Here is a 22674-nt window from a genome sequence, read left to right on the forward strand (position 1 = left end):
TTAAAATGTTTTAAAAATGGGGATAAGATAAGATTTTTTTTTCTTCTGCAGTTGGGTCATGCCAGAAAAGGATTTTGAATCACTCCTTTTAGAAATGTTTAACATGCAGGGTGTTTCAGGGGAGTTTGGACACCGCCCAGTGATTTTAAGAACTGAAACAGGAAGTGAAACTATTTAAATGGCAGTGTTTGCTTTTAAAAGACTTTTTAAAAATTGGTTTAAATTAGACTTTTTAGGCTTTGTCTTGGTATGGTGTACAGCAGAAACATGCTAAACACAAGCAGGACTGCGTTACTTAAAGGATGCATTATTTTATTGATCATCAGCATCTCTTTTTTCTACTTTTGATCAAAAATCTGAATGTATGGATAAAGCTTATGATGCAGATGTGATGAAAGAAGAAAAGCAATAAAATAAAAATAAGTATATTAAAACACACACACACTAGATACCGATGGATACTGTAAACATCTTCACGTGTTTGATTATGGCATACATACACAATCAAACATTATACAGTTTGCTAAAAGGCAACAACAGACAAGAGATGATTTATTGGTAAACAGTCCACACGTCTTGAATATATCTTTAAATTCATAACTGCTGCTAATGTTTCTTGTGTATAGATTATAGAGATGCCAAAAAAAGAGTTTCCAGCTACCATTGTGTATCTACTAGTGTCTGAATTTAAATTATATTTAAAGTAAAAATATATAATTTTCTTGTAGAAACCACAATGAGATTTCCTGTTTGTTGGTTTGTTGGTTGGGTAGTGACTTAGTGAGAAAACAGTAATTTGCTGTTGCACCTCTCACTTCCAGTGTAAAGTGACGATAGGACTTGTCATCTGATTGCTACAAGACAGCACAGCGAAAACTTGAAATTTTACCCCCAGCTTCCGCTGCATTCACAAGACAGGAAGTAGATTCATTCTGTTGAGTAAAGAGCATGGTGCTGGAAAGACGTGGAGGACACTTTTAAAGAGTGCTTTACATGTTATTAGGAAGCCCACACACTCCACCAGTGAGCCATGAGCAAACGGAAACTGAGTAAGTTATGTTTTTTTTTCTGATGGGGAATTATTTGGAAAAGTACTTGTCATCTGTCGCCCTAAAGGATCCAGCAAAAGTAAATCAAATCCGTCAGTGAGAGAAACACCTGATGGTGGACTGAACTTTCTCTGATTTTAGGCTGATTTTAAAAACTGTTTAAAGTTTTATATTTTGGTGTAAAATACTAAAAAGAAAAGGTAGTGACAGCAGAATTCACACAAAGCATACACAGTAAAAAAAAAATCTTTGCTCTGAAATCCAGCAATATTTTTTTCTAAAGTTTAGATCGTCCAAAGGTCACAAGATAAAACTGGTTGGGCATGACATGAATTAAAGTTGTGCTTATGTTCTTTACAAAGCTTAAAACCTCAGTTTCAGGACTGAAACAGTCATTTTCCAACATTTTTGTTGGATGACTTATCAGTCATCTTACAACATTGCAGATCCACTAACAAGGACGTTTAAATTTAGGTGAAAGGCGTAATCCTTCTAAGTAACAGTACAAAAGTTGTGGCATCAAACTAGCCTGTGTCTCTCTGCTGGGCACGCAGCTTTTTCTGAGAGAAATCTACAAATTTCATGTGACATGTTGTAAATAGATATTTGGGATCTTGATCATCCATCCGTCCATTCTCTTCCGCTTATCCTTATCAGGTTCATGGGAGGATGTCAGTTCAATTCAGTTCAACTTTATTTATATAACTCCAAATCACAACAACAGTTGCTTCAATGTGGTTTGTATGGTAAGATGAGGACCATATGATAAAACAGAGAAATACCCAGCAACATTATGAGCAAGACCTTTGGCGACAGTGGGAAGGAAAAACTCCCTTTTAACAGGAAGAAACATCCAGCAGGACCAGGCTCAGGGAGGGGCGGGGCCATCTGCCGCTAACAGTTGGGGTGAGATGAGGAAGACAGGATAAAGACATGCTGTGGAAGAGAGTCAGAGATTAATAACAAGTAATAATTAAATGCAGAGAGGTCTATTAACACATAGTCAGTGAAAAAGAAATGCATTATGGGAATCCCCCAGCAGCCTAGAATTATTGCAGCATAACTAAGGGAGGATTCAGGGTCACCTGATCCAGCAGTAAACTGTACGCTTTAGCACAAAAGAAAGTCTGATCTTACAAGTAGAGATGTGTCTGTCTCCTGAATCCAAGCTGGGAGCTGGTTCTACAGAAGAGGCCTGAAAACTGAAGCCTCTCCCTCTCATTCTATTTTCAAATAGTAAGCCTGCAGTCTGAGAGCGAAGTGCTCTAATAGGGTGATATGGTACGATGAGGTTTTTGAGATAAAATGGAGCCTGACTATTCACAATCTTGCATGTGAGGAGCAGGATTTTAACTTCAATTCTGGATTGATGAGAATACATGAGAAATATGCTCTCTTTCTAGTCCCTGTCAGAACTCTGGCTGCAGCATTCTGGAGCAACTTTGAGGGTTTTTAGGACATCCTGATAATAATTGCAGCAGTCCAGCTTAGAAGTAGGAAGTAAGCCTAATAAGGCATTTGAAGACATTAATTTTTAAAAACGTTTTACACACAGGTGATAAATTACCATTAAATGTTCTAAACTGTGTTGTAGAAAAGTCCAGTGACTGTGTATTTGCAATGGAAGCTGCAGAAACTGGACAGCGGATATAAAACCACTCTCCATGTTTAATTTGTGTGTGACGTCTGTTTTTCACTAAATGCAATCGGGTGAGAATTTGTGTATTAAAGTAGTTATCAGTGTTGTTTTTGCAAAGCAGATCTTGATCTCAGTCAGACTTCCTGACACAAAAGTATTTTTACTGCTGCCTTGCCACTTCTGCTTACTCTTATCACTGCGGCTGGTGCTGCACATTTTACTGTAATTGATAGTTCAAACACCTCCCCCTCTGCTGTGGTCTTCTGTTTATTCTTTTAGCTAAATTCTGTTGCTGTCTTTAATAGTTCTGCCATTTTTGATGTTCACTTGTGTTCAGTTCACTTTCTTTGCTTTTTTGTCTGTCGCTTGCAAACCTTTTTCATATGTTTGACTGTTGGTAAATTGCTGTTGCCATCTTATTTTTCCAAAGCCCGACGTAACTGTTACATGCAAAGGTAAAGCTGTCAGCTGAAGCTCACTGGCCTGGTTGGCAAGCTGCTTCCATAGAAAGGATATTTGCACTGGCAACAGATAACTAGTGAGGACAGATTGGACTTCACAGCAAGCCTCAGTGCTGAAGAGGGATTCATCATTTATTACACAACTACAGGCTGCAGCTGTGTTCACGCCCCTGATTAAGGAAACTTTAAACAGCTCACTTATATTAAAACTCCAACTGCAACTTGCAGACTTCTGAAATATGCTTTATAATAAAAGCCAAAAGAATTTGAAACAATTTATTAAATTTGCAACCAGATATTGTTTATTGTATGTTTTTAAATTATGTTTTTAATCTGATTGGAATATCAGAGCAGCCAAATGACAAAAGCAGCGTCTTAAATTTGGTTTTGAGTCTGGTCTCCTAAAGACAACCTGCGCGCTGTCCTAGCAGACTCAGACTGACACAGTCACTCTCTGACTGACTTTCTAATAACTACCTTTTTATTTGTAAATGCAAACAGATTGCCTATGCATGGCAGTCAATCTTACGCAGCACCCAGTTTGCGTCTTTGCAGTCGGAGGTTCTCCTTTTATTCAGCTGGTTGTATTCATGTTATATTCCCAGATCTTTGAGCTTCTGGCTGGATTATGAAAGTAGGTTTCTGTGTATGTGGATGGCAACAGATATGTGATCTTCACTGATTTATCATACTTAGTTGCCACATTTTCACAAAGTGATTTCATGCAATTGCTAACTTTCAATCTAAAAAATAAGAGCAGACTAACTCAGTTTTGATGCACCAAAGTGAGACTGAAGTGAGTGATCGCAGTCCTTCGAAGCAACCATTTCAAAAGCGAGTAGGGAACTTGTTCATTGCACAAAGTTACAGTAATTTTAGTCAGACCGCCGTCTTCCACCACAGTTTTTCTTGGTGTGACTTTAGCATAACACACGACAAGAAATGTTACTTTGAACCAACTTTAATAATTACCCTATTTTGTTATAGCTAAGTTTATTAGTTGTACTCAGACTGTAATTTAATATAAACCTTCTACTTGAAGTACAGATTCTCACTTTGACAAATTGTTGATTATTTTCATGGTAAGTTATTTTTAATTTTAGGTACAGTGAAATAAACAGTGTTAACCCAGAAATCCCAATTTTCTGTTGCTACAGTGGAGTGCAATGCAACACTTTTTCAGTGTAGAAGCATTTTTAAAATTAAGCAATCTCTAGTGGTTATATGTAAAAGCATATAAATAAAATGAGCTCAGGTGGCCACTTTTAGATCGGGCACAATCCTTACTTACCTATATAAGCTCAGTCACCATAAACTCGAACCCCAGTGCACCGTCTCTAAGTCTGCTGGAGACAAAATGAATGAAAACCATCCATTATCTGAACTGAATCTGAACTCATTCATACCTTAGATTATTTCAGAATCACCATTCAACACAACATGTCTTTGGGCTGCGGCAGGAAGCTGGAGCATCAGGAGAGAACACATGACACTAAAGAAGTGCCCTGAAACAGGAACCTCTTCCTGTGATGCGACATTGCGACCCACACCATGATATGATAAAATACATCTTGTTTAACATCTGTTGATATCAGTCACAAATATACTGAGCATTAAAAATCCCCCCAAAACCTTAGTGTAACTTATCACAGGTTACATTTATAAATATTATAATATGGAACTGTAAGCGGAGGAAGTAATCTAAAGCAAACATATTTGAAAATGTCTTGTATGTATGGTACATAAGACATGAATAATATTACTATATATTAACTCTTAGTAGAGCTGAAGTAGAAAAGTAGTAGTAGAAGCACAGAGACAGTGGTAAAATTCAAATTCAAATTTTATTTGTCACGTACACAGTCATACACAGTACGATATGCAGTGAAATGCTTGGACAACTGCTCGTGACCTAAAGAAAACAAAAAGGAAAAGGCTATGAATAAGATAGGAAATAAATATGAAAAATTAAAAAGGGTAAATTTAACTAGGAAGGAATAAAATATAAATTAAGGTTAAAAATGAAATAACTGTACAACACAAATTAGAATGAAGGGTAAATTTAACTGGGAAGAATAAGATAAATATATAAATTAAAGTTGAAAATAAAATAACTGTACAACAAAATACACAATACACAATATAGAACTATATAAGAATGTATGAAGAAATATAAATAAATATATACACAATAACAGCAGCTGTACAAGTATTAGACGAGTCTGGTAAAAGAGGCTGATGTAAGTTTATTTGTGCAAGCCCATAAATGAATGTGCTCTATTGGCGCTCGTTCCAGCGTGTCCGCTGTTGCTTTGTCCACTGTTCCACTTACAAACATCTTTTTGCTCCATTGTTAACGAAGCATAGACGTGCCTTTGTGCTGTTTGAAGGGACAGCGGCCCGGCTGAGCGCACAGAGCTGAGCTAAGAAAAGACAGCGAATTCCTGCTGACAGGACAACAGGCCTCTGTGCATCTCTTCTTCTGCTGCTTGACTTGGTAGCTGTCTTATAAAAACTGATTTTTTGAGGCAGCCTGAGGACATTTATTCGCTCTGTGAAAACAAATCAGCTTCAGGCTTCGGGACAACAAAAACCTCCAATGGAGCTCAGTTGAATAGTTTTAAAAAGTTCAAATTTTAGAGTCACGTTGTTGCTTTAAGTGTCACGTTGTCCTTTGACATTTACAGAAATAGCCAAGGATCATAAATGCTGAAGTGAATCTGTTTGCTGCAGAAAAACATTAATTTTGGCACATCGTGGCATTATTTTTCTTAACAGAAATTGGCAAAGGACGTAGCTGCAAATTTTGTAAAATCTGCTTGTCTGCTGTTATAATTTGGCACTATATACATAAATCTGATTAGAGTTAACAGTAGATAATTTTTCCTCAGTTCCTCAAAGTAATTGTATCTCAAAGAAAGCGAAACCATTTTAAAAACAGAATGAACTCAACGCCTAACAAGTTCTTTGGGATTTTTGAATGTTTCTACAACCAAGCGAATACAGTTGCTACCAAAATAAAACAGGAAGTGCATGTCAGAGAGACAAAGCATGTATTGACAACAAACAGAGGGAGACAAGGGGAGTGAAAAACAGTCCAGGTAGCAGGCACGCACAGTCGGGCCTGGTCTGGGCTACTTTTGGTACGTACGGTTCAGTTATGGCACCATCAGGTGCTCTGTGGGCATAAAGCAGGTCAGGCATGGGTTATAGAAAGTACTATGTGGGCCAGATGTGCCCCAGATGTCACAACTGATCTGACCTCTGGCTCAAGGTTCAGTGTGGTTCATAGAAAACCACAGATGTGGGCCATATCTAGGACAAATGTTCACTTCTCTCTGAGATGAGACAGCACTAAAAAACACAGAGAAGGGGATGAATTAAGTAAAAACAGGAAGCAAAACTGACCATAAACTTAACAAAACTCAACAGCATATAAGGAATAAATGACACAAAGGGAAATGCCCATATCTGTTTATTGGAAAGAGAGGAGGTTTTTAAGTTGATTGTATAGTACTACAGTGTTTAACTTAACTCCACTGAGTGGGATTTACTCTAAAATATGACAGGCAATAAACATTTTCTCATTTTTATGGTCATGGAAATCGATTAAGAACAATGTGGAAGTGACACATGCTGGCTCAAGTGTAAAAGATAACATCAACCCCATCTTTGTATCTCTCTCCAAATCATGAGTCCATGTTTAGCTGCTGAATTAAATACACAACAGTCAGTGCTTCCAGAGCCTAATTGGTCCTTTGGGAAAACACTTGAACACTGGTGAAAGTTCAGGGGCTTCACCTCATAAGAGAGAAACAAGGGTACGATGACATTCCTCAAATGCCTCCAACGCAAAGAAAACATGTTGGTTTGCAGCTGTAGGTCTAAATAGGGACATAATGGCTCTGCACTGATGCTAATGTGTGTTTAAAATGTGCATGTTTGTGTCACTAAGGGGCTAACCCAAATTAAAAAGATGACCCTGTGCAGGGATCAGCCAGTGCATCGCTGCAAAACGAGCCAGATTAAAATCATTTTCTCGCGTTTAATCTTGATGAATTTGGGGTTTTTCAGTTTTTAACACACACGTTGTGTTTTCCTGTTTTTCTATTTTTTAAAAGATAAAAGATGACAAAGAAATTGATTGAACTCACTCAGCAAGCAAAAAAGTTGAGAAACTCTCTGACTAAAGATCTAAAGTCAGAAATATAAAGACGTCATGAACTAAAAAAACAATAAAAAAAAACTGCATGTTTATGTTTCTAAAACAATTCTGATAAACAAGCTTGAAATCACAGACTGTATACAAAAGATGGAGGCTACCATGATGTCCTTTCTTTTTTGAGCTCTTATTTTGAAGATAATTTTAAACACAGTCTCACAGTATTTTAAAAGGATTCCAGGAATAATCTGACTAACAATGTTGCCTGGTATGAGTTACGGTATGAGTCATCTAAAGATTTTACTGAGTAAACGTCTATTAGCAAGTAACAAATCTGTAAAAAATAAAACAAACATGTGGGTATATAAAGTCTGTGGTTCTGACACAAGCCTATCACTGTTCCTAAAAAGGTGTTGTTTACTTTATATATATATGGTTAGGTTTATATATGGTTTATATATATGGTTTAGGCCCTATAAAAGCACTACTAATTACTCGGTTTCTGTGGTTTGGTTCAAAATATGAGGTTACAGGTCGACTATTGCATTTGAATGTGATGCCAAGAGCTTGTTGCTATTGCAATTTGTGACATGCTGTGAGTGAGAATGAGCCCTGCTGCACAAAACCTTTGGACAGAAATGTGAGACAGCAGCAGCTTTGAGAAAACATCTGTATACGACACAACAGGGAGGTAACAGCTGGCATTTTAGGTCACTGCCAGGTGTTTCTTTCTTCTTCTTCTTTTTTTTTAAAAATAAAACCAGACCTCATACAGGGATCTGACCAGGAAGCCAAAATCACAGTACACTCTATACTCTGCTTACCCATCTATTTCACTCTAAATGGGACTAACATTTACAAAATGAACATCACATTTTATTAAGCAGGTCTGTCGCTCTGTGTTAGCCCTACGTCAGATTGGTGACCTGTCCAGGGTGTATACTGTGTCTCGCCCTATGATAGCTGGGATAGGCTCCAGTCTCCCTGCGTCCCTGATAAGGACAAACGGAAGAGAATATGTGGATGGAGGACTTTAAACGGGCAATTAAGACCATAAAGTCACCAGCAAAGTGTATACTGATGTCATAGATTAAATCAGAAGAGGCTAATTTTCTCATAGTCTTCTATACATTCAGACATCTTTATGCAACCAAAGGAGTCGCCCCCTGTTGGCCATTCGAAAGACTGAAAGCACTTAGGCATTGGCTTTTGTGTTTTCCATCTGCGTAATTTAAAAATGCTTTTATTAATGTTTTTGCACTTAAAAAAAAAAATTAAACTCCTTTTTAACTAACTCTTCTTCTCCAGATTTAAAACTGTTCGGGAGCCTCTCCAATCTCTCCTTCCGCCGCTCAACAGGGAAGAAGAGCACCAAAGCGTCCCTGGAGTATGATGGGAGCTTTTCCGGGGACAAATCTGCAGGGATGGGCAACCAGTCGGTGGACGACATGGAGTCCTGCCTCCACAGCCCCACCTACGCCCGCTCCTGTGAGATGTACACACATGTGGGGACTGTGCCTCGCAATGACAAGCAGAAGAAGAGCTTCAAGGGGCTAAAGGAGAAGAAGACCAAGACAGAGGAGGAGGAGGAGGAGAAAGGGATGAGTGAGAGGCAGGGCAATTTGAAGGCGGGAGAGCATGTCCGGGACTCGCCCCTGCTTGGTGCTCTGACAAGCCTTAGTGTGAACAATATGGAAAAGCCTCAGCCTGCTTCTACGTTGGCCCGGTCACTGCCAGTGACACCGACATCCAGCCGGACTTCACCTTTGACCTCAGAATCTGACAGCTGTGATCCTGCTGTGGAATCTTTAACCAGCAGTGAGGCATTAAAGAGCAAGAATGATTTAGAAACAGCCAGAGAGCCTTCAGTTAAGAGCCACAAGGCTGCTTCGAACCAGGATCTGTATGTGCCGATGGATCCTATAGCTGAAACAGCCCACAGCCACCTGGACCCCCAAACAGAGAGACTGCGAGGCGTCACACGTACACAGGAAACCACCACAACCATGAAAAGCTCACAGGAAGTGGAGTATGCTGACAAGTGAGATGTTTATTTATTTTTCTCTCAGAAGATGCAGGTCAGAAATACACAGCCTGATTGTTATTCAGGCAGTCAATTCATATCAGTAGAAAAACGTTTTTAGTTAGAAACATAAGAAAAACAGACTGAAAATTCACAAAAGTGTCTTTGTGAGACTTAAACTATTAGTAGAAAATAGTAATAATCACGAGAGATTGAAAAAGGTCATGTTTCATGACCTCCTGACACCCAGCTGCTTGTTAGTGGAAATTAATTTAATATTGAGTTGACCTGAAATAAATCAGTCACTTAATCGATCACTGATCTATTAAATTATCTGTTTAAAAAGAAAAAAGATATAAATCTTAAAAATAGAGCATAAAAATTAAATCAACTTAAATTAAATTAAAAAATAATATAAAATGCACAACACTCTATAAGCTCGAGTCACTGAATCAAATAATGCTGGATGAAAATATTTAAAATGAATAGATCTAAAATGTAAATATAATGAAACAATAGAAAATATTGTCTGTAACAGAAGAGACAATGAAAGTAACTCTGTGGTAAAATAATAACTAATTAATTATCGAAAAGAAAGTAAGTAACATTATGACACTCTCTAAAAAATAAAACTCTCAAATATTCAACACGTGAAGATTAAAATGCACTGTGAAAGTGGCTGTCGCTGCGGACATGCGCAGTAGCTCCGCTCCCACTCACCGCGGCTATCAGTCAGCTGGGCGAAGCCGTGAGGACTGACCTCGGGACAAGATGTGTGAAGTTGGGGACTTAAAGTCAAGCGCGGTGAGGAGGGAAAGGTGAGAAAACCGCTTCCGCTATTAACTCTTTACCCACTGGTGACACGGAGCCAGGCTGTGAGATCAGGGTTTGTGTTTCTTGAATAAGAACACACACAGTTAGTTTTTTCTGAAACAGTGAGACAGTCAGAGAAAACTATCTGTCGCGATCATCTGTTAATCTGCTTCGGGGAACAGTCTCAGCTCCGAGGCTTTGATATTTTTATCCCTTCGGTCGCTTTTCTTTTGTTTGAAGTATATTTGTAAAGGCGGAAATAGAGGCGTGTTTTTGGTTAGTTTGGTGCCATAAAACCTGAAACGAGGATCAGTAAAACATTTACTGGCTACAAGTCGACTTTGAAGTGAGTCGGCTTGCTGGCTCTGGACCGGTCTGTTAGTTACATAAGCGGAGGAATTTGATCCTGCGCTGCTTCACTCTGAAGAGTGATAAGACTTCTTTGGCAGAGATGCAGCAGCAGGTTTAACTTCGTCTCTTTTCCACCTGACTTGTATGTCCCGCTGCATGCTGTCACAGGTTTGCGACCTTGTGTCAGTCGCTTAGTGCTGGCTTCAAGGAAAAGCATCCCACCTTCTGCTGCTTTAATCCAAATTATAAAAGAAATGAATGATTCTTGTACAAATAAAAGGCTATGAAAATACTTAAATGTTATGGCCCTGCAGGTAAGAGTCTATCTTAATCAAGCTGAAGTAAATGATTATGTCTTCCCAAATTGAACTTTTTGGTATTTTTCTTTTTTCAGTATATATTGTCTTGTTATTCCTGTTAACATTATGCTGTAATTAAGAATTTAGTTTGTAAAACTGTGGAAAAAAAATCATCAGAATTTGACTTTAAGTTAGTTTTCGTTTGCAAAGATCTGTTTCAAGCTTCTAAATGTCACCAAACATTTGAGTAAAACAGCGAAGTGACGGTGTGATTCGTGTAGATGTAATTATATCTGATACCAGTGCATTACTGGAAAAATAAAGCTCAGAGGTGCCAAAATTTTACAAAGTCAGAATCACAAAAATGCTCAAAATATTGATACGTCCAGAATCTCAACTTAATATACAGTTCATCGGACAGCTGTAATAACAGGCCTGCTAATTATCACCAGCCTGATCATTTGATTTGAACTCGCTTAACCTGCTAGAGAGTTCAAGAGGTTGATGAAGGCCAACAAGAGTGAAAGTAAAAGGAAATGTGTCTGTACCTATAAAAAAGAACGTCTGAAATGACGAGAATGCTGAATATTTGGTTGTTTTACTTAAAAAATCGGCTTATGTTGTTTCATTATGAAGTCTTATTGTTAGCATTTTGGCTCCTGTCATTTTATGTATTTATGTTTTGGAGACAGAAATAACCATATCTGAAGGAAAAGGTGTTTGTCTTCATTCATAGACTGTACGTGTGCATCACACAGAAGACAGGTACCTATCAACTAGTGCTAAGAATATCAGTCACCAGCACTGACGCTAACACATCTCGGATGTTTTGTAGCAGACAGAAAGTCGTATTATTGGTCAGATAATTCTATTAAAAACTCTCCAAAAAGCACAAACAACACAGACACAGTGAGTCATGTTCAAGAAGTCCAGTTAGGGCCGACGAACACCGGTTCTTTCAAACTCGAAGCTTTAGGAGAAAGAAGATCTCCCAACCAAAAATCCTCAGTATCTGTTAAAAAAACTAACATTAAACGGCTTTAAGACTCACATCAGCATCGAAGGAAAGCTTTTAGTTTGATTATTGACTTTCAGTAGCAGAATAAGAGGAAATGGTGTCCTGTAGCTGTCAGGGGAAAAGTCTCAGAGTGGATTTGTGGATAAACAGAGACGACTCGTCCAGCCTCCCATTAACAGTGTGTTTCTTTTAACTACTGGTGCAGTGCCTGTTCCGGGTAAGTGTAGCCCCAACTTACAGATTTTCCCTGACTGTGCAGTTAATTGGAAGTTGCTGGTTTGAAAAGACGACCGCTGTATGGTCACACTTGTTGAATGTGTGTGTAGTGAAAACATAACTGGATGACTTAAGCTGTTTGTCACAGGAAACCAAAGACTAACATTTGTTTAAATGCCTGTTTGTCTTTTTGAGAACCAGTCTGAATTTTGCTATTCCACATTTCAACCCTGCACCCACGGGACAGTACAAAGCCGTAAGATGTAGACGATGGTCTTCAAACCTCAGTGTGGGACCAAAACACCGCCATGTCGGACACTTTTAGATGTGGTATCGCTAAACTAAGTGACGTGCGTTCATGTGGATGAATGCCCTCACAAAGATATTTAAACAAACATGGCTGTGTTGGTGTGTGGGCCCCGTCCCTGCAGATAGAGTAGAGCCACAGTCACAGTAGTGGACTCACTGGGAACAGGAAAACGATGGGAACTCTTCATCCAAATGACCAGAAACCCATCAAGTTTGAGGCATATCCCGCGAACGATCGATGAGACAGGCGAATTGGAGATTTCTCAAATTATTACTAAGTAGTAGTAAGCGTAGTTTTACCCGCAGCGCAGCCGCAGAGGTGTCACATCAGCTTTCAGCTGTTCACAGTTTCGGAGGAATTGCACTGCCCGAACTCAGCACGTTCTGAATTCTCACCTTATTGCAATAAAGGAGGTAATTCAAGTTTAAGAAGCCATCAGAGCAGAAGTAGTCACTGAGGCTGAACTTGACCTGCTTTTAAAAAGTCATCCAGGCTTGGTGACTTTCTTTTTCCACTCTGTGTTTGTTGCAGTCAGCCTCAGCTCTTTGCAACTAATGTCGTTATTAGGGAAGCGTTAAACCACAGGCAGAGTCTCTCTGACTGTGTTGCTGTTGCTTGATGGCGTAACAGCTGCTGGCAGTCGGAGCAGGAACTGCTGTAAAATTTGGTGCTGGTTTGAGGAGTGCAGCCCTGAAGTGGAGGGAGTTTCCCCTCATGGATAAGGCCACTGCAAACAGTCTTATAACTTAACAGTGAACAGACTTTAACTGTGGTTCGGTCCAAGTGTGAAGAAAAAATGTGAGCAGAAGAATATTGACCATTTGTGACAGTATCCTGTCCACGTATAAGTGGACGTTGACCACTGGTTATAAGCTTATTCTTAGATATAGCTGCAGGTCTCCAGTTTGTCGCCTTTAAATAGAGATAAAAACATCTATCATTATATCTCACATCAGGTGACCTGAGCCGTCTCCTTACAAAGACCTCAGGGTTGAGGGCGCTACTCTTTTATCCTCTGGGTTGTTTGAAAAGTAGTGAAAAATTTAAACACAATCACCGGGCAACCACCAGCTTTTTTCCTGTTCTCAAGGAGGTTCACATCCTATTTTTACAGAATTCGTCATTAATAAGTAATAAGCTACATTCCTCATTGCAAGGAAATGACTGAGTCATTATGTGTTTTGAATGGAAAAATAAGCTTAACTTTTTTATAAATAATTACATGAATATAACAAATATATAATATAATACAATATAAATGTTCTGAACCTGCGTTTATTGGTTAAGTAATAAGCTACAGTCAATTACAAGATAGATAAAAAGAAAAAATGTAAAAAAAATATTTGCATTTGCACTTTCAGTATTTACTGCTATCACTGTGGTCGTTTGCTGTCACCCGGTATCCATACTCGCTTTTGAACCATTTGGAACATCTAGAAGAGGCTTTCATTTATTTTATTTTATCCTGTGAGGGAGAGGTGCTCTCTGTTTTTATTTGCTCCAAGGATCTCAGAATTGGAACATCCTGATACTTGGAAACTTGGAGTTTTTCAGTCCTGAGTTTGAAAAAGCAGGTATGAAGCAGCTTTTACTGGAATGAATGGGGTGCCGTGTTGTAACCTGGGAGTTTTGTCTTTGTCTGACTTCCTGTTTATTATATTGTCCTCAATAATGCCATAAAAATACCCTCCTCCTCCTTCCTAGCCCTAAAGGGTTTAATCTAATAATTAAAACAGCCAGTGAGCGTCGGCATCATTCCCAAACAGCACAAGCAGTATATCAGGGCTTAAAATCATCTGCGTGGGGTTTAGTTTTTGAATGCCAGCGCGTTTCTCATGCTGTATGTCCACATCTGTGAGTGTGTGCTGCCTGTTCTCAGAGTTTGTATTTGGGAACAAAAGGTCACCTCCCTTGACTCCTGGAAGTATGCAGCCAGTTGAGGAAGAGCAGAGAGTTTCACCCTGCCAGTGTGCTGTGTTTCTGCGCTGACATAATGCATCAAAGCTGTCAGAAAGAAACAAAGCTTTTGCTTTTTGGGAGTTTTTTTTGTTTAAAGCATCATTTGAAAAGTGTCAGTGGTCCTCTGGGTGCTGAGTTTAGTTTTGTGAGCCCCACAGGCCTCAGATTTGGTGAGGATCCAGCTGTTGTGTGGATGGACATCATGGAGAAAAAATGTTTCTTTTGCTTCAGTCTTGAAAAACAGACGGTTTGCAGATACAAGCGGGAATATTCCCGACCCTCCCTGGAGGAGTTTGTTGGGTTGCATGTTGTTGCTGGGCGGTGTCGAATGAACTCACTGCTGCTGTCAGAGAGTTTCGCAAGAGGGCCGATGGACAGCAGACAGCATAAAGCATGTACAACTTCTGCTGCTGCTACCAGAACTAACTGATAATACTGCTACTCACTTATCAAGATATGGGATTTTTTTAAAAATCAAGTAAATTATGATGACAAACAATAAGGAAAACGTGCTGTTTGAAAACAGGGCTGTTGGATTTCCAGCCTTTAATCAAGGCTGAACAATAAAAGACAAAAGCTGAATGTGACCGTGATGACAGTTGTTTGCTGTTTTATCTGATACCATAGAGTTGCAATGTCAATGACCACGACTCTGCAACAGTTTAAACTCTAATCTTACATGAGTGCGACAGGAAATATGTCACAGTAGATGAAAATTACAAAACACGTTGAATGTTTGTTGAAAGTTGCATAAAATGTGGTTTCTGGAAACAGCAGGCGCTGTAGACCCCCTGGCTACATTTAGTAGTTACCTGAGTCAGACACACTGAATCCTGTGGAGCTTCAGTGGATGATGTAGCAGTGTCAGCTATTTCACCACCTTGCAGACTCTACTTTGATTCTGACGCGTCGCAGAAGAACTCTAAAAATAGTGCCAGCTGTAGCTGCACAGAGCAGATGGGGGGTTAGGACGACATGGTATGGTGTAAACATGACATGCAAACACTCAGCTCCAGTGTTTTAACTGACTCCCAGCTATAGACTGTATAAAAGTTGGACATAAATATTGTGGCGTCTGATACTGGTTAGTAAAACACCGTCATGAAGCTTTGAGCTCAGCGGCCTCTTGGTAGTTTGAAACCAGACATGACAGGCGGAGGTGGGCGGGGGGAGAGGTCTGACTGAACCACCCCACAGTTGCTAGTTCTCAACTTCTCAATTACAAGTCATAGGCAGCTGATCAAGTGGCGGGCGATTCTCTCTCCTCTAACAAGGCTCCCTGAGAAACACGAGAGCTATACTGAAACTTTGATGTTTTATGATTTTTTTAATAACATGCTGACGTCAGCCATTTTTTTTTATTACAATATGATCAAGGGCAAATGCTTACCCTACCTAGGTACTCGTGCCCCCCAAGGCCTAGCTTAGTGTTGTGAAGTTTGAAGACGATCCATAAAAACTTTCTGGGTAATATAAAGTTTTTAATGATTGTCACATTTGCTGTGATCTTTTTCACCTAAATTAAATCAGCGCTAGATGCTGTTGAAGACACAAATTCTGAGAATCATATGTTAAAAACGCTAGACTGCTAACTGACAGATATGAGCTTAAAGTAGCAACTGAGACCAGAAACTATTTAAAATTGTGTTTAGTGAGGTCATACAGCAATGAGCTGAGTGCTGTTTCACATAGACTTCTATACAACGTCTTTGTCCCCCTGGTGGTCATTAAAAAGAATACACATTTAGGGCACTACCACTTTGGCTTCACTTTTCCGACACAGAAACTAGTCATTGGTCCCAGATTCTTCCTGCTTGGATCTTTATTGTATGTTTTCTTTTCCCATAGCTGCTCTGTTGATCTCTACTGAGCAATTCATGAACAAAAAAAACAACTTAATTTATTCAGAGCAGCCATCATTCATGAAAACACAGTGCTTGTATCGCATCCAATAAGTAACAAAAAATTAAAAGTAGAAGAAAAATAAATAAACAAATACTAACCTGACCAATACAGGATTTTAAAGACTGATACTGATATTTGGTGATTTTGTTTTTTTCTAGCAGACAGATGAAACAAACACATTTTTCAAAAATGTGTTAATCGTAGTTATTTATTTATTTACTTGATTGACATCTGCTAAACTCTGCTCAGATCACCTGGAGCTTATTTGTGGCTTTGGATGTGTTGAAGAGAGAGAACCCTCTTCTATAATTTGCTTAGTTCAATATTTATTTTGCCCTGTTATTAATACCTCATTAGACTCTTTTCTTTTAGAAACTTTCCTGTGAATTATTAGCTGTTAGGTAACTGGGGACTCTTACAAGAAAAAGTTCAAATTAATATTCTTAATAAATCAAACTTGTTTCCTTTGTTTTTTAGGCATCAGGACATGACAGATGGTGGAGGAGAATATGTGAAAGTAAGCTTACCTTTTTGTGCGACTTTAAAGTACATTTGACTCTCATTTTGATTCAGCTTCCTTTTGCTTTCTCACTTCCTGTGGTCAAGCCTTTTTCCAGCTGTATATGGACCTCTCAGCAAACCTCTGTGATTCCCTACACTCGGCTCTGTGGCTCTAATTCAATCAGGACAGTGACAGAAAAGCCTCGGGGAATGCAGCCCCTCTGCGGTGACAGACTTTTGAGCCGACTTGGTTACCGCTGGCAATGGTGGCGTCTCGGCCGGCGGCCTTGTTTAGGAAAGGTGGAGAGAGACCCGGAGAGCAAGATGATTTCCACTCCATTGACTTATAATTAGATACTTGACAAACACACTTGTCTAAATGTTACAAGCTGCCAGTGAATGATAATGCTAATGAAATTAGAGCTGGAGGCTTCCAGGTCTTTACCTCACAACACACACACCATCTTATTTTGTTTTGAAGTGGTCCTGGCCCCGTTCCCAGTCTTTGATTCCCAGTTCAACGGGGCAAACCATTCTGTCAAAGAAGAAGGGGGTGGGAGGTGTCAGGGACCAGAAAAACAACATGTCACCTATAAAGCTGAGGAATGTGTTTGTGTGTGTGTCCACACTCCCAGTATTCCCAGCTTGTCCTTAACATAAATTTTTGTATACAGTAGCTTCTTCTTCTTCTTCTTCTTTTTGCATAAAGACACGACAGACAAAGGCCGCTGAGCGATGACCCCCATCTAACAATGACGTTGCCACAGTGACAAGGCCAAAACTCCAGCATGGGTCTGGGTTTTGGGCCTCTGGTGCCGCCACTGTGGATGCCAGTGTGGGAATGCCAGAGCTGTCAATCCTCCCTCTCTCTATTCCCCCTCCCTCATCCCACTCTGTCCTCTGTTAACAGACATTCACACAAAAACAGCAGAGAAGGCTGCAGATTGGCTACATGCTTGCATTTTAGCCATTTCTTTAAAAAGCCAATCTGGTTTACATTTTTTTTTCAGGAAGGAAAAACGCAGAAGATAAAAGACTCTGCTGGGATTTGACCTTTAGCCAGCAGAGGTCACACAATGGCTTAAACTCATGTTGTTGCCTTCCTGTGTTCGTACATGGGGAGGTTGTTTCTCAACGTGCGCCTGTCATGTCTTTTAAGTTCTCCAAGGAGAAGTTCTGGTTGGAGGCGCCGTCTGAGAAGCTGAGGAAGCAGCTGGAGGAAGAGCTGAGGCTGAGCGGCACAAACCTGAAGAGCCACGCTTGGTACCACGGATGCATCCCCTGGCAGGTCTGCCTCTGACATACGCACATGCAAATACACACTTTTTTTTTTTTGCAGCTGTTGCATGAAAATTTCATAATTTTTAAAAACGCTTCTCATTACTTGTGTCATTTAGGGTTACACAAAAAGGATATGAATAAAGGATGTTTTTAGCTTTCATGCATTAAGGTCAGACAATGTTGAGAGAATCAGTTCTGGACTTTATGCACTGTTACTTATGCAGCACTCAGCAGTTGTTCAATGTTTAGGCATCGAGGGGTACTCAGTTGTTACGAGACAATTACACAGCGTCACTTGCATGGAACTGGGCATCACACGGGCCAGACTCTAATGGACTGTTTAATTTTGACCAAGCATTTCCAGGGCTGCAAAAAGAAACCAACACTGAAGTGACAAAAACATGCAGTTCCTCTAATGGCCACTTGAGACTGACGCCCATGTCAAAGTATATCCAGCAAACAGACATGTTTACAGCCTTGTTCAAAAAACTCTATTGAGCTCTCTTATCCACTGTATGGATTTTATTAATCTTAAGGGTATGACTGTTTTGAATGACAGGTGAGTCAACAGGTAGACCCAACAACTACCTGCTAGGCCTGACCTCCATTAAATTGACTCACCGAACTAGACCTCTCAACCATGTTTGGTATCTTGTGGAGCACTTTTAATGATGTTATCTGGCAAATAATATGGCTTGCTTTGTAGTAAATACTTTCCATGAATTTGGTTGTAGGTAGCATTAGCTAGTAAGTTTAAATATGTATGAATATTCCAGCTCTAAGAAACTAAGAAATGTGGTATTGACCAAAGACGAAGCTTCAAAATGCAGAGGCTTAAATCAGTGGGTGATCTCACAATGGCTACGTCTATTTATAGTCCAATTGCCCAACTGTGGTTCTGACGGCTACGTCAGGTAATATCTGGAAAAGTACATGTGGGGGAGAAAAAAAACAGTTCCCAGCATCTGCCCTGCAAGCAAGCAAGCACGTGTTTTCACCACAAACCAGCTGTGAACATTACGTAACAAAAATGGCTTTAGTTTCTTAGTTACTGATCGACGTCACTACAGACTAGAGCGTGGGATAGTAATCGATTAGAAATCCAGCAATGAAACAAAAACAAGAGAGTGGAAATAGTGGGCGGTGGTGGTTAAGTGGGTGTGAGGATGGTAGTGAATGGGGGGAGGGGGGGTATGCTCTCAAAGGTTGGTTTAATTTTAGTTTCTTTACTTTTCCTTTCACTTTTTTAAAACATTGGACTCCAGCTACTTCATCACCAAAGTTGCGAGGCTTGTGATGAAGCAACTGGAGCTAAAGAAAATTAGTATACTTAACCAATCAGGGAAACCTTCAGGAGTACTACACATCTCCTGACCCAGAGTGTAAGTGAGCGTGAACCAAAGAGTCAAAGTTTGTTTTTCAACACGTAACAAAAGTCTTGTAGGAGTGTGCATTTCCATACTTGTTCATACAGTCGAGCCCACTAACGGAAAAATATTTTTCCTGTGATGTGCTCTGTGGGCTGTTTCTTCACCGAATCGGTTGTTGGTTTTGTCAGATATTTGTCTAGGCTGTGAAAGGAAATGACTTTTAGGTGTTCTCCTTATTAGGACAGGGATTGTTTTGTGCAGATATGTGTGAATATGAAAGGTTTAGTGTTAGATTGTTAATCGGAATCTACACAGGTGATACTGAGTAACAAAAAAGTAACATAAAGAGTAATGTAACAAAGTAGTTCTACAGAGAATAAAGAAGAAAACTAAAACATAAAATGAAGTTTAAAAAATATGCAATGCACCTATCAAAAAGTCAGATGTATCCAACATCCTATGATGGAAGGACAAGCTGATAGGCTGATGTGGGAATGAAGGCTACCTGAAGGGAAAAGGTTGTTGTTTCAGGGGAAAAGCTCATGCTGGTTAAAAAGCATCTTCAATCTAAGAGACTAATGAGCTCACTGAAGCATGGATAACTATATCACCATTAGAACACCTTTTCTTTTGCATCTTTTCTTTTTTTGTCAGATTTGCTGCATTGCTTCCTGATAAAACAGAGAGTATCTTTGGGTTTTAAAAAACATATTATTAAAGCAAGCTTGTTTTAAAGAAATGCATTTGCCCCATCCAGCTAGAACTGGATTCAGAGCAGAACTGAACAATCAGAACCTGTAGAAATAACTTCCATCAGTTTTCTTAATTGCTTATCCAGTTGAGAGTCAATGGGGCCTGTCCCAGCAGACAGAGGGTGAAAGGTGGCTACACTCTGGACAGTTTGCCGGTTTATCGCAGTGCTAACAGAGAGACAGAAAACATTCACATTTGCAAAACCCAGAGAGAACCCATACAGTCACAGGAGAACCTGCAAACCCCACACAGCAAAGCCCAGACTGCAAAGCTTACTACGGCATTTATTCAGATACCACAGTCATGTAGCTATTAGGCCACAAGGGGGAGCGTCTGGCTAAACTTTGGAGACAGAATGATGTTAGAAGGAGTTCAGGTATACTTTATATTACAAAACCCCTTCAAAAGGTTTTTCTCTCTGTTCAATACATGCCAGCCTCTATTCTTAGTTTTGATTTTAAATACAAAAATCAAAAAAGCAGAAGCAGAAACGTTGATGCTTCCACTATTCTTATCAATCATTTAGTGTCAATACGAAAAGGGAATTTAGTGAAATAAAGGTCAGCATGATAGTGTTTGGAAATGCTTGTTTATTTTTCGTGACTCCTGTTTATTTAAATTAGTTTGACTTTATTTTTCCCCTGGTGGTTTCACCCTCCAGCAGCAGCTCTATCCAAGCCTCAAAGTTTGAGAAACACTTTCAGGAATGAGATTTAAACTAACTTGTATTTCTTCCTCTGTGTCTGAGTGTTTAGATGTGCAAATGTAAAAAAAAACTTTCACAAATATTGTTTACATCACTATTAAAAACAGATACATTTTGAGTTATGTGACTATTATTGTATTTTTTTAACCCAATTCATTCCAAACATTTTTTAAATAAAATTAATATATCAATTAGACAACATAAAATAAAAGTCAAACATCACACTGCATTTTTAATCACATCGGTATAAATGTAAAAATGATGAAACGTCTAATAACTAACAGAAATTAAAACATCTGTTCAGGTGTCGGAGAGCCTTGTGGTGAACCATGGTGACTTTCTTGTCAGGGACTCTCAGTCCAGTCAGGGTGACTTTGTCCTTACCAGCCGGTGGGAGCAGAAAACGCTTCACTTCCTCATCGGGAAGGCGGTGGTTCAGTCCGCTGAGACGTACACTCGGGTTCAGTACAGCTTGGAGGGCGAGGCCTTCGACTCCTTACCTGCCCTTGTTCATTTCTATGTGGGCAGCCGGGCGGCTCTGACTCGGTGGAGCGGAGCTCAGATTCACCAGCCAGTCAACAGGACGTTGCCACTTAGCTACCTGGAGACGGCTTTCCGCACCACTGCCGTCACCTCATCGGGTCAAAGGGGGCTGAGGAACGGTAGCATGGGAGGAGAGGAGAGGGTCTGTCCGAGAAGGTGCGGTTCCACTTGTTTAATTCCTTTTAAGTTACGATTTTTATGTGTAACATAATAAACGCACAGCGTGAACTCATGTGAAAAACTATGACACACGAGGACTGTAAATGAATTGTCTGACTTTTGATTGTTTAAGGCTATAAAGTTTATTTTATAGTAAGAAAGAAAAACATAATCCAATAAAAAGTTTCCCACGTTGAATTTCTTGATTCACTTGGGGGAAAACAATGGAGGGCTTCATAGAGCAGTTAAGTAAAAACATGAACTCATCCTCTTTACAATCTTGTATTAATCTGCTACAGTAAATGTGGTGGATGAAATTAAAATGAGTCCTGTGGTTCTGTAATATGTGCCATCTCTCTCCATGTAGTCCTTCCTCTAACAACCACAAGGAGGCAGACGTGAACAGGGAACAGGATGGCCAGCTGAGTCCTGGAGAATTGTTTCTTTCTACTCCTTCTAGCCGCTGTAAGTTAAACCTTTTCTCTTCTTGCCTCACAGCTTGATAATCCCTAAATACTCATCAGTATTATGATAAATCAATAGTACAGCAGTAGGAAGAGGGTCAAAAAAAGAGTCTTATTTGGGTTGTTATTGCCCCAACAGCCTGGTCTGCCTGGCTTTTAGTCAACAGCCAGGAACTTCAACCTGATTCAGAGGATCTGTGGCTGTTTGCTCTCTGGCTTGTATAACCTCAGCAGCAGGTCACTTGTGTAGACCTGGGCTAAACCCTTAGACACTTTAACCTTTTAACATTTTTCACAATCGACATGATTTTATGTTTTAAATGTAGTCATTTTGCTTTTCCAGTAAAAGATGACATCTGATGAATAGTAAGAGTTAAAAGAAATCATTCAAAATTTATTCAAAGCTTAAAGTGTTTCCTTATCCAGAATTTAGATACTAAATGTGCATTAGTTCAGTCTTAAGAGAAGCATGACAGTGGACAGGCTGGACACAAACATAGTTGCTGTAATCTAGCTGATGTTTAATGCAAGGATGGGTCTCTGAGTTTAATGTATGATTATGTATAATGTATAATGAAGAATATTTATATTTCAATGTTCTAAACACAAAAGGAACAAGGAAACAGAAAAAAAGAGCAAAGTATAACAAGATCTGGGCAAGAATAATCAGGAATTCTAATAAAGACATCAAG

The 22674-nt window shown here is 39.5% G+C and overlaps 1 protein-coding gene across 2 annotated transcripts in view; it reads left to right on the top strand.

Annotated features, from left to right (window-relative positions):
• Window positions 1–926: 926 nt before the first annotated feature.
• sh2d3cb (SH2 domain containing 3Cb) overlaps window positions 927–22674 on the top strand; it is a 57835-nt gene continuing 36087 nt past the window's right edge. Inside the window, exons 1-6 of one of the 2 annotated variants that reach the window (XM_005730586.1) lie at window positions 927–1049; window positions 8620–9352; window positions 16683–16722; window positions 17866–17994; window positions 21121–21515; window positions 21886–21983. In XM_005730586.1, coding sequence (XP_005730643.1) covers window positions 1031–1049; window positions 8620–9352; window positions 16683–16722; window positions 17866–17994; window positions 21121–21515; window positions 21886–21983 — 1414 coding nt within the window. In that variant the 5' untranslated portion in view covers window positions 927–1030. Of the gene's footprint in view, window positions 1050–8619; window positions 9353–10035; window positions 10153–16682; window positions 16723–17865; window positions 17995–21120; window positions 21516–21885; window positions 21984–22674 lie in introns of those variants that run through there. The other variant, XM_005730587.1, reaches the window with a different exon arrangement.

Source organism: Pundamilia nyererei, unplaced genomic scaffold (assembly GCF_000239375.1).
Source record: "Pundamilia nyererei isolate P.nyererei 1_Seehausen unplaced genomic scaffold, PunNye1.0 scaffold00038, whole genome shotgun sequence".
NCBI lineage: Eukaryota > Metazoa > Chordata > Actinopteri > Cichliformes > Cichlidae > Pundamilia > Pundamilia nyererei.